The sequence below is a fragment of the Vigna radiata genome, chromosome 4 (assembly GCF_000741045.1).
Source record: "Vigna radiata var. radiata cultivar VC1973A chromosome 4, Vradiata_ver6, whole genome shotgun sequence".
Lineage (NCBI taxonomy): Eukaryota > Viridiplantae > Streptophyta > Magnoliopsida > Fabales > Fabaceae > Vigna > Vigna radiata.
This window is the reverse complement of record NC_028354.1, coordinates 19210727-19224599: the sequence shown is the minus strand read 5'-3', so window position 1 is coordinate 19224599 and position 13873 is coordinate 19210727. Positions and strand designations below refer to the sequence as shown.

General features: G+C 34.4%; 1 protein-coding gene across 1 annotated transcript in view; it reads right to left on the bottom strand.

The window, feature by feature from the left end:
* LOC106759167 (importin beta-like SAD2) overlaps window positions 1–754 on the bottom strand; it is a 28845-nt gene extending 28091 nt beyond the window's left edge. The window contains exon 1 of the mRNA XM_014642189.2: window positions 350–754. Within this exon, the coding sequence (XP_014497675.1) occupies window positions 350–439 (90 nt within the window). The 5' untranslated portion in view covers window positions 440–754. The remainder of the gene's footprint in view (window positions 1–349) is intronic.
* Between the last annotated feature and the right edge of the window lie 13119 nt (window positions 755–13873).

Below are 13873 nucleotides of genomic sequence, written 5' to 3'. Positions count from 1 at the left end.
AACAAACTGCAACATTGACACATTCAATTACAACCGCAAACCGGGACGCCCATGCCAACAGACAACAAAGTCCGATGTTTTTCACTACATAAACAAGGTCGTGACTAAAAACGATCAGCAAGAAACACAGCCAAATTTACATTTATCAAATCAAAACACTGCTAGATTCAATTAACAACCGTACACCAAAATTCAATCAACAACCGACGACCCAAGAAGACACTAAAAAAATCACAACGTTTCACAACTATCCGTACTTCTTAAGCACTAACCGGAAGTGAATCAAGTAAATACAAAGCAATGAAAACTCTGATCAGAGAGAAAATTAAAGAATCGGAAGGAGTCGCACCTGATTCAAGCTCTCCTCGGCAGCTTTCCGTTCATCTGGATTGGGACTGAGAGCGGCTTGGAGTATAACAGCGAGACTGGGAAGATCCATGGAACCGAAAATTCGATCAAAAAACCTCCGCTACCAACTCCGATCAGCGCGCAATCCAAGAATTCCGAAACCGATTACAAGTTCAGATATAAACCCTAGAAATAGCGTCCTCTAGGGTTTAGAGCGCGAACGATAGCGAGAGCAACGAGAATCGAACAGAGTAAGTGGCTTCCGATTTGTGTTAAGTTAAGTTGCGTTGAGAGAGAGAGAAAGCGCAACAGGAAAAGCTGGAGGCTATTTAAACTACTAGGGTTTACGTTTACGGGTTTTTAACCATCTTCATACTACTACTAGCTGGAAGTACTTTTCATCGCGTTGAGAAAATAAAAATAAAAATAAATAAATAAAGGATAAATATATGAAGTGATACTCTGCTTGTGTAGTTGGACTCTTAGCGGCTTGTTTGGGTACGAAGATACGTTAGAGGCGTACGGGATAGGTTAAACCTTTTGACGTATGTTAAACCGTTAATGAGTAATTTCTTAATTCCGTTTGTGATTTTGGTGTTTGGTGCGTACGTTTGTAGCGGTTGGACGATCTTTCACGCTTCTCGACTCTCATCCAGGAAGCTGCCGCTTTGATGGGTTGGCTGCCAACTCCACCTAATTACAGAACTCATTACTAAACTTTGTACACGTCATTTCATATTTTATTTTAAATTATTCAGTTAAAACTTACAAAATTAATATCTTTCAACCGTTTTTCATTGAAATAAATAAGTATAGTATAATCATAATGACCACAAAAGATAAAATATGTTTCCATAAAATATCAATACTTTAATATCAAAACAGATATAATCATTAATGGTTAGATAAACTATGCTTTATTTTCTTTGGCAATATAATTTGACTTTTAAATTTAAAAGATAATATATGTAAATTTGTTTAACGTTATTAGCATTTAAGTTATTTACGTTAGTTGATAAATTTTAGTTTAAATCTCACTTTAAAACATTATTTAACACTTACAAAATTTAATGTTGGTGGGTTAGAATTATTATAACCATTGTTAAGTTTGAGAATCAAGATATGTCCCAATTTAAAATAAAAATGAATTTGACTTTGCATTCAAGTTTTAAAGTTAAAATATATTAAATCTAAAATAATTCATTAATGTTTTTTAATTCAAGATTTATATATTGATATAAAATCGTGAAAAAACAAGTTTACTCAGATTTTTTTATGTGATAAACATTTTATTTATTAACGTTAATCCGTTAATTGAGCATAATTAATTATAGAGTACGTAAATAAATAAAAATGGACGATAACTCATAATTTATCCATCTCTCTGTATTCATAAACTATGTAAATATTGAATTAGCAAGGTCTGGATCTCGTTTTTCAATTATTATTGGATTAAGATTATATGTGAATTCTTAAAGAGTGTTGATAATGGAAAACATTAAATCTTTATTGATTTGAGTGGATTTTGAGAAGAATAATTGAAAAGATTTGATGATAAATTTTTGTTGTTGTTTATTTGAATATTTGGAAGTAAACTTTTTTAATCTGTCATATAAATTAAATCCTACATTAATTCTCACAAATTTTACTTTCAAATTTAATCTCATTTATTTCCAAATTTATTCAAATAAACAACAAAAATTACCTTCAAATCCTTTCTCTCACCTACTTCCAAATCTATTCAAACAAAGAACAAAAAAAATTACCTCCAATTTTTCTCAATTACTTTCTTGTAAATCTACTCAAGTAAACAAGTCCTACAAGATAATGCAATGATTAAGCTAACGTAATTAAGAAAAATTAAATGAAATTATCGTGATAACTTAGATCTTGACCTATTCTAACTTACTACGGAAATTTGTGAGTTTTTAAGGTTTCAAGGATATTTCTTTTGTAGTACTAAATAATTAATTCACACACATGTATCAATCAATAACTATATACATTTACAAATCTCTCTCGAAAGCTTCTCAAAATAAAACTTCATTTTTTCATATAGATCTGAAATATATACAAATGCAATTTTCTCCACACAAAAGAAATACAAATGTTCGTTTCTAAGTGTGAATACAGTTTTAGTAGAATAAAGTTTATTTCCTCAAAAGTCATGAATTTAATGCATGAAATTTCTAACATATTATTATCTCCTTGAAAACAATTATCTCCACTGCTCACTACGCCGTATATTACAACTACAACATCATATATTTGCATTAAAACATATGCATTTATCTCAATTTAAATGTTAATAGATTATAATGAATTATTTATAACATTATATTGACATAAACACTATATATAAATCAAAATAACAAAACAATTAAAGATAAATCAAAGTTAATTAGCCTTTAAAAACTTATTTTCTTAAAGTTTGAAAAAACTTTCTTATTCAGCCAATACTTGACTTGCTAAACGAATTAAATAAATGCAAATATTTGATCAAAAGTGTTTGTATGTCTAAATTTTTTTACAAAAAATAATATTGTGACAGACAATTTTTTTACATTCAATTGAAAATATTTTTTTTACTTTTTACTTTACTTTTTCTCAAAAAACTACAAAAAAAAAATATATATTTTTTAATTATTTTATTCTTATTAAGTGTATCAAATGAAAGTTAATGTTTATTATTTTATTTTTATTTATTTTTTACTTATAGAGCCACTAACCATGAGAATATTATATAAAAACCTAGAACGAATTTACTTATTTAGTGTCTAAAACTCTCGTATATTTAATTAAATAAATTTGACTCTACATGATTTATAAATTCAACAGAACATATGAAGTGATCAAACTGGTTGAAATTGGTTTTTTAGTCATTTCTTATGCATAAAATTATATATCTAATTATAAAATAACATAAATATGAACAAATTTGACTTAGTTTATTTATTCTGATTTTTTCATTCAACCTAACACAAATCTCTAAACATGTATCAGTGACACATATATTAACAAAGTCATTTTCAAAACAAATCATCTACGTTGTAATATTATAAAATTTGAACCAGTTACTCTTAAGTGTTAAGAATTTTTTGACTTAAAGTTGAACTTCCTAGAAATTAATAGTTTCATAATCATAAGAAAGTCACACGTGGACACGAAAGTCGTTGATTAAATATTTAAAAATATCGTTATCATCGTAAACAAACAAATATAAATTTTGACCGAACAATCTTTCTGAGTTTTCTTTTCGAATTTCTATGGTAGACTTTTAAACATAAAAAAAAAATGAGTGAATTTCTCAAAAGTTTAAATTATCCAAGAATTAAAAATATTTAAATTGTGTTGTGACATCCCAAATATATAATATAAATTACATTAAGAGTTATCTCATATATGATAAAATATAACAATTATAAACTAAAATATAAACTTTACACTCATCCAGAATAACCATGGAATTTAAATCTTTATATACAATTTGACTACTACAAAACTACAGACAAAGTTAATATAATACTAACTACTAAGTAACATCTCCTCCTTCTAATGTCTGTTTCAAAGACACCTCGTCTCCTCAACCGTTTGGCCTCCGAATGCTCTCAACCGTGTGGCCTCCAAAGACCCTCAACTTCTCGGCCTCCAAGGCCTCAACCCTCGGCCAACTTTGGTCTCGAGCGTTTAGCCTCTACGGCTCATCCTTAAAGGAATCACAGTCGGCAATACCGAAGTTAGCGACCGCATACCTTCATGACTTGTTACTTAAGCAGGATCAGTAGCTTATCCATCTCGGTCGACGAAAGTACAACCCCTTCCAGACTTTCGGTCAGTCATATTATCAACAAACAAAGGAGAGCTTGTTTGTATCAGGAAGGCCTTGAATATAACCCCTTTGCATAATATAATCATACTCATGGGTCTTATGTACCATACGACCTTCCCAACTCCATGAATCGAACAGTTCTCAAGCTGACCAACCACTCAAGGCCGACCACCCATCAGCCCGTGCGGTCCTCCTAGCTCCATGAACTGAACGATTCTCTCAGGCCGACCGATCACCCAGGGCGAACAACTTTTCCCAAGCTAACCACCCAGGACATCCATCAGATCGACCGCCCAGGTCGACCATCCATCAGACCAACCGACCACGTGGGTAGATTATAAATGATAATAGCTCATTAAGACCCCTAATGGAGGTTAAGGTGTTGTTGCGCCATCATCGGGCCTAAGAAAGGTAAAAGTCCATTATAACTAGTATAAACAAAGGTCATAGGTATGACTTCGGGAGAGCTTGCACATTATGCACACCACATGCATCAATTATAGTAATAACCGTTCGGTCATTTTTACTGACTTGAGTGTTGGAGTGTCTTTGACAGGTACCCGTCTGCCCAACTTGGAGAAGAGGAAAGGAGAACGAACAACTTGAAGTATGAGACAACAAGGTAATTGTCTCGCATCCAGCCAACTCGCTCGGTCTTCGATGTTCGTCCAGTCATCAAGAATCGTTTAGTCTTTGAGACATCTTGGAATGTTTTAAGGGACCTTCAAACCCCACCAAAACATTTTGCATACCTTCATGACTTGTTACTTAAGCAAGATCACTAGCCTATCTAGCTCGGTCGGCGAAAGTACGACCCCTTCCAAACTTTCGGTCAGTCATCTCATCAACGAACAAAGGAGAACTCGTCCGCATTAAGAAGGCCTTGAACATAACCTATTCGCATAATAAAATCATACTCGGGCTTGAGGGGCTTATGTACCTTAAGACCCTCCCAGCTCAATGAACCGAACAATTCTCAAGTCGACTGACCACTCAAGGCCGACTAAACACTCAGACCGACCACCCGTCAGATCGTACGGTCCCCCCAGCTCCATGAACTGAACGATTCTCTCAGGACGATCGACCACCCAGGTCGAACAACTCTTCCCAGGCCGACGATCTAGGACATCCATCAGATCGACCGCCCAGGCCAACCATCCATCAAACCAGTCAATCACATGGTTAGATTATAAACTATAATAGTTCATTAAGGCCCCTAATAGAGGTTGCGGCGTGGTTGGACTGTCATTAGACCCAAGAAAGTTAAAAACTCATTACAACTAGTATAAATAAAGGTATCAGGTATGACTTCAGGAAAGGTTGCACATTATGCACACCACATGCATCACTTATAGTACATTTTTGCTTACTCGAGCGTCGGAGTGCCTTTGACAGGTATCCGCTCGTCCGACTTGGAAAGAGGAAAGGAGAACAAACAACTTGGAGGTATGAGACAACAAGGTAATCGTCCGACATCCAACCAGTCTACTTGGTCATCAATGTCCATCCAATCATCAAGAATCGTCCGGTTTTTGAAGCATCTTGGAATGTTTTAAGAGACCTCCAAACCTCACCGAAACAACTACCAAACCAATCTTGTACATAGGAATAGTCGTGCTATTATATTTATCACTATTATGTAATATATTTTGGTCAACTAAGTTTCAAGTGAATTTTCGTTTTCAATTTTTTTATCGTCATAACTTTTTAAAAAATATCTAAAATTATATCTATTATTCAAAGAAATAATAGCAATGTTAATAACATGTTACATGGTATGAATTTTATATAACTAAACAATACCATGTATCAATATTATCAAATTCAATTTGTTCTGAAATAAAATAATATTATTTTTTTCTAAATTTTGAAATTAGATTTATTATTTTTATACATGTTATATTGATAGTTTTTTTTAGTAAAATTGATTTTTTCTTACATTAAATTCATGTTTTTATTAATAATGACTTTTACCATTAAATTTTAATATAAATATCAGTGTAACATTTATACATATTAAAAATTTGGTCTTAATTAATGGAGGACTAAATTTATCATTTTATAAATGAGATTAATTAATTTCTTCTTATAAAACATGTTTGAATTAATAATATATAATAATATATGTTAAAAAGACATTTTTAGTAAAATTATAGATATAACATTATATAAATAACAAATTTAGTTTCAATTTGGTGAGATAATATTGTTTAATTTAAAAAAAAAATGAAACTAAATTAAACTAAAGAAACATACATAAGACTAAATTTAGATCAAAGTCTAAATGTAACATTATCATACCACTTGATACCAACACTAACGCGGAACATTATCATTGTCTTGTCACTTGACATTAAGAATAGTAATAGCACTGACATGTGATATTATCATCCTACATAAGATTAATATTTTCAATGTCACGTGTCATATGGTAACAATTTTTTACAGAAATAATTAAAAAATCACATATTTACAAGTGATATACCAATATTAGCAATCGTAGTTTTTTTCAAGTAATCTAGTGGACAAATTTTTACAAAATTTAAGATGCAATTAAAATTTTGTTAATAAATAAATAAATATAATATTTTTTCACAAAAATAAAACCAAACGAATAATTACATTTTTTAAGAATCACAAAAATTCCCAAGTACTAATTTCAATTTCTGCCCTTCTCTTCTCGGCATGTTGGACAACACCATCGACGAGAGCTTGATAATTGAACTCAAGCGTCTGGGTGAGGTTCTCAAACCTCAATGGATCCAATGATTGTATCACTACAGTAAAAATTATTTTGTAAGGTGAGTCTGTCACATGATGACAACGAGAATTATTATGGCAACGGGGAATACTAAACATTTTAGCTTACCTTTGATTGTATCCACAAAGAACACAAAAGGATCAACCTCGTCAATTGGAGACTGCAACACTTCATCATCACTATAGTCATCATCTGAATTGTCATCATTTGAATCATTAGGCCCGAATGACTTCGCCTACATCCAACAATAAAACTCGTTTATATGCAAGCAACTCTATACATGCATACAGACATACTATAGAACTCGTTTATATGCAAGCAAATGTTTTTTAAGCCATCATATTCAGATACCAGCTCAGCCGACTTTCGAAGTGTGATAGTATCGGCATCATCCCATCATCCTCATCTTCAGCTTCTTCCTCCTTAGCAGCTTCTGCAATCAGTACAAAATACATGAAAATTAAACACTTACAAAACAACTACTGTGAGGAGTTTAGGCCAAGCAATAGATACAAATGACATCAATCTAACCCCATGAATGTTACAACTAAGTTACAGAGACAAGGGAGACATAAGACCTGCAACTTGATCTTTGTAAGCAACTAGAAGATCAAGATTTGCTCGGAACACCCTTCCTAAAGCCTCTGCCGGTAATTGATCAAAACGGAGTGCCAGTAATGATGTCAAACCAAGGCGGCATACTTTCTTTTCATTTTCCGTGCACATACGTTGTTAGTTTTCCATCTCAAGACACATTCAAATTGTCATTAGACAATCTATATATTGTTGTAAGGAAGCACAATATCAACATACAAAGTAAAATAGAAACAAGTGATAACAAAAGGTAAACATAACAAACCTCTTAAAATTAGCACGCATTCCACTCTTCTTAACTTGTTGCAGTAACAGGGACCAAAGATGGAAGATTTCTGATACAACACCTAGCTTTTGCAATATGTCGAGAGTCAGTGTTGCGTTGTAGTAAAGAGCATATGCAATATGAAAAAAAGTATCTCCTCTTAGAAGGAATTACTCTATGTCATTTCCAAAGAGACAAATAATATTTGAAAACCTGGGCAAACATATAACAGATAAACTAAACCCGTTGGAAGATCAGGAAAGGCCTCAAATTTTGTTAACAAATCCCTAAGTTTTATTTCTTCATTTTTAAATAAAAAAAACCAAGAAATCACAACACTCAAGGAAGTACAATCCATATTGGGTTAACTAAAATAGGTATACATTTCCTCAGGACAAATTTTTGGAAAATCCGGGCAAGAGAACACAAGACATTTACTGGGTCAGGAGTTAATTATAGAACAGAACATCACACTACACTTAATATAACGAGACTTGAACTCACACTTGAGCTACAAAAAACTACCTATTGAGTGTCGGTCTCTTCAACATTGTGGACTCCCCCTTAAATATGAGTCTCTTCCACATTATAAACACCCCCAAGTGGAAGCTCCTACTCATCCATAAGTAATCAACGAAGACTCTTATGTTGTGATTTACCTCAGCAACACACCGCCTAGATTGACTACCAGATACAAGGGCTACACACCAAGATTCACCATTAACACTACTCATTTTATCCGACTACCATGAACATTGGCTCTGATACCACTTTTAGAAGATCCAAGGAGGAGAAACACCAAGAAGATATTCACTAGTGAATCACGAATCAACTACATAGGAGAACATGACATCACACTCAAACAAAAAAATCATGACATCAGGTTTGCGGGTCTTTTTTATTTATATGTTACTCAATTTACTCATTTCCATAGAATGTGAGAAAACTACTATTCAAAAACACCTAGCCAACTTTTTATAAGCCACCCCCATTCAATAAATTGGAAATTCAAAAAATATCTTTCAACCACAATCTAAAATTATTTAATGAAACTTTTAAGTCAACAGACCCCAGCACAAGCAAGATATTCAGAACATTATAGCCCACGAGCACAAAAATTTGTTACTTTACTCGTGTAATATAACTTTTAAACATAACATCCCCTTACCACTTGCATGAAAAGGCATTTCAAATATGATTTTTCAGTGTGACGCAGGCGTTCAACGATAATTCTAAGATATGGTTCAACCCAGTGATCCACACGTCCTTTCCAATTCTGGAACACAACTTCAATAAGCTTGGGAGCTGGTATAATATCGTTGTCCTCCATACTTTTATCTGACATAATCTGCAATACAATATAAAAAATCACAGAGAGCTCAGTAATAACATAAAAAATAATAATGATTGTTGTAATTTGATATAATATCTTTAGAATCTTCCTATTTAGAGGAAATAGATACATAATTTTTTATTTTATTTTATTTTTTCTAGATTTCCTAGTTTCCCTATTTCTTTTTTTTAGGAAAATTAGATTATTACAAATAGAAGGTATCATGATGTATTTTTCATGATTTGAATAATAAATCTGTGTTATTTTTCACTTGGTATCAGAGCTTGTCTGATCCGCTTCCACTGTCTTTGTTGTCTGTCGGCGCCCGACCGCCATGGCCGCCGGCAACCCCCTAAAGTTCTCTTTTTTTAATGGGCTCCAATTGCCCTAGTCAAGTTCTAACTTTTTTACCAATATTGCCAAATAGAGAGTTTGTCTGAGTATCATTAGAGTGGGATTCAAACTCATTCCCTTTGAGACCGAAAGTCTTTTCTTCAAACAAACCATGAAAGGCTATTGCATTCGCTGCTTTTTCTGTTGTGCACCATCGCTCTTTGCCACCGTCCACCGCCTGCCTCCGTATGTCGCCGGCCACCATCCACCGCCAACCACTGTCGCAGTTTCGACCGGTGACCAACTGATCTGGACAGTCTCTTCAAGCGATAGCCAACCCAATCGGAGTCAGGACCAGACTCCTCTCAGCAGATCTGAACAGTTTCTGAAATTTTCTTTTCGAAACTAAATCATCATACTAACAAGTTTTACTAGTCTAACCTCACTTTAACACATATAAAGTGTGTTTTATACTTGACCAAAACAGAACAACTATCATCAACAAATTAATATGACCCATATCTCCAAAACCCCGTTCGTAAAAAAAATCAAGGCAACCAAACACCATGTACATAAATTAAATATATCATCTCCCAGCTTCAGACATTATTCTTTACACATATTAGTCAAATACATACCCACATAATCATGTATCCATCATCCATACACTTTTCCAGAATCCTACTACACCCATTTCCACTTAGATTAGTAACAAAACCAATTCATCGTTATATTCTCAATTACCCAACCTACATTAACATTGTTTTCCCCACCAAAATATACCCGACACGAAAAAAGAAAAGTTTACGCCTTGTACCATCATTGAATCAATTTAATCAATCAAACAAAATAGTTCTCCATACCTTTTAGTTCTCACAGTACAGTTTACTTAAGACTTCCTAACAGTACCTCCAACAGAGGTAATCTCGACATTACTTATAAGCCACCAAAATGGTGTAGAGCACAGTTTTTAGAGCTTGATACGATAAGAAAAAATAATAAGAACGTTACTTGCAAGGTAGAACATTTGCATGAATAAAACCCTAGGATGAGGAGAAAGGGAAATTTACTTTATCAGCGGAGAGACGCGAAACTAATCGGATGGATTGGAAACCCTTGACTCCAGGAACGTGGGGTACCACCTAATTGAAAATGCAACGGTGGAAATTTGAGAAATGGTAAAAAGAAAGTGGAGCAAGGTTAGAGAGAATGCATAGAAAAATATAAAAGCTGAGTTCCAGAGAGAGTGGTTTATGTGGAATGAATGAATGAGAAGTCAAAGGTTGTGCTGACCTTAGACTTATGGGTCTAACTGCCTCACTCAAGGCCCAACAACCCTGTATTTTTAAGGCCTTTACATTCTCCTTAACAATAAAATTTTCGTCCCAGAAAATTAGACTTACTAGTGAATAGGTTGGGATAGGATTCCCTCATCTTGTCCTCTAGCTACCAGGTAGAGTCGCATGTTCTACCGTCCCAGACGACCTTGACCAGTCTGACAGTCTTACCTCTAGGTTGTTTGGTTTGGCTTTCCTCAACTCTATCTGGTTGCACTTCCACAAATAGGTCTTCTCGGACCTGAATATCTTCCACCTCTAGCACATAAGAAGGGTCTGACACATACTTCCTGAGCTGTGAGATGTGAAAAATTGGATGAAGTTTCGCAAGTTGAGGCGGCATGGTTATCTCATAGGTAATTGATCCTATGCGCCTCAGAATCTAGTAAGGACCAAGGTATCTAGGAGATAATTCCCTTGCCCGAATGGCTCTTCCTACACCAGTAGTAGGAGTCACTCGGAGGAAAACGTGATCCCCGACTGCAAACTCTAATTCGCCTATGGTCAGCATATGACTTCTGTCTGCTTTGAGATGTCTTCATCCTTTCTCGAATGAGCTTCACTTTTTCCGTGATTTGTTGTATCAACTCTGGCCCAGTCAATAAAGATTCACCCTCTTGAAACCAACACAGAGGGGTTATGCAACGCCTCCCATACAAGGCCTCAAATGACGCCATATCGATACTAGCTTGGTTGTTGTTGTTATAAGTGAACTCAACCAATGGCAGCACCTCATCCCAGACTCCCAAGTGGTCCAGGATACACGTCCTCAACAAGTCTTTGAGCGTCTGGATTGTCCTCTTGGACTGCCCTGTTTGGGGATGATAAGTCGAGCTCATATGCAGTCTACTACCCATCTCGCTCTAAAGAGTCTGCTAGAACCTGGAAGTGAACCTCAGGTCTCTATCTAATACGACGTTGGAAGGTACACCGTGCAACCTCACAATCTCCTTAATATACAATTGAGTCAGTTTTGTCATCGACATTCTCAAATTGATTGCCAAGAAGTGAACACTCTTGGTCAGTCTGTCCATAATCACCCATATAGCATGGTGCCTTCTAACAATTCATGGTAAATGGGTAACAAAGTTCATAGTTATGCTATCCCATTTCCACTTAGGGATCTCCAATTCCTGCAATAGACTTCCAGGTCTCTGATGTTCTACCTTGACATTCTAACAAGTTAAGCAAGAAGCAACAAAGTGAGCTACATCTTTCTTCATACCCGATCACCAGAAGGACTTCTTGAGATCTTGGTACATCTTAGTCATGCTTGAATGTATACTAAAACGAATTCGGTGTCCTTCCTCAAGTATTAACCTTTTTAGCTCTCCATCATTCGGGACACACGTCCTGCCTTTAAACCGCAAGAGACTATTTGTCCCTATATTGAAGTCCTTTCCTTTTTCAGTACCAATCAGAGTTGTGGACGTCTGAAGCTCGGGGTCCAATAACTGCCCTTCTTTTATTTTCTCTAGTAGACTACTAAACACCACCCATTTATTGCACCTGGTCTCATCAGGCTCTAACTCAACCTGCAACTCTAAATCTCTGAAGCTCTTCACTAGCCCTAACTCCCTCACCATTAGTGTTGAAATGTGCACTAATTTTCGACTCAAAGCATCTGTCACCACATTAGCTTTCCCAGGATGGTATAAAAGATCGAAATCACTGTCTTTTAGGAACTCTAACCACCCCCTTTTGTCTCATGTTCAGCTCCTTCTGGTCAAACAAGTATCTGAGGCTTTTATGGTCACTGAACACTTGAAAACTGCGCACCATAAAGATAATGCCTCCATATCTTCAAAGAAAAACAGTTGCGGCTAACTTCAAGTCATGAGTGAGATAGTTCTTCTCACGCACTTTAAGTTGCCTTAAGGCATAAACAACCACTATTTTCTCTTGCATTAGTACACACCCTAATCCTTGATAGGAAGCGCCACAGAAAACCTCAAAAGGGTTTTCATGTGTCAGGAATAACTAACACTGGTGCACTAGTCAACCTTCTCTTCAGTTCTTGAAAGCTAGACTCATATCTATCCGTCCAAACGAACGGTTGATCCTTCTTGGTCAATTGTGTCAAAGGCGTTACTATCCGAGAGGAAATTTTTATGAAACGTTGGTAGTAACTTGCCAAACCCACAAAGCTCCTTGCTTCTGTGACGATCAAAGGTTTTGGAAATGGTGACAACGAGGTTTTGTGTTTGAATGACATTGACTTTTTCTGGTTTGAAGAGAAACTAGTCCATTGATGAAGACAAAAAGAAGCATGGCAAGGAAGGTGGCATGAGACGTGTGTTTGCCATTTGCCACGTCAAAAACAATTTAACGTTATCCAATTTTAAGAATTAGTAGTAATAGTTTTAAAACTACGAAGATTAAAAGTCATCAAAGTTTCGAATAGAAACTAAACCCAAAATCGTATGATAGTTAAAAATAAGAGACATATTTAACCCAAAATTTAATAACCATGTTATCATCACAATGATATTTTTGAAGGGTAATGTTAAATTGATAAAACAAATGCAATATTTAAAGCCCAAGGAGTAAAATAAACATTAAATAAAAAATAAAAACAATAATAGAAATAAAATTGACATTTCATCCATCTCCACGAACATGAAAAAGTACAAAAATAATCAAAGCCTATTTTATGTAACAAAAACAATGGAACCTTACCTAAGGCATGGAGGACAGATAAACAATGATGACAATAAAAACCTACTTCCAGTACAAAATATTAATTAAAAATACCGAAACCACAGACAATTTACAATCTCAGCATTAAAATATAAATCAAGAAAAACTCTCATGTATTATGTTATTAAACAAACTGTATATAATAAAGTCTTAACGATTTTCATCCCATTTAATAAATCTTACAAAATTTCATATTATTTAACAAATTAGTTTTATATTGTAGTTGTATAAAAACCAATTTTATATTATTTAAAGATATTATTCGAACACATACTTGAAATATTTGGTATTCTATTTCTAATGATTTTTTATTAGTTTTTAATAAAGGATAGTTTGCTTTTCTTAAAACTTTGATTAATAATATTAACTACCT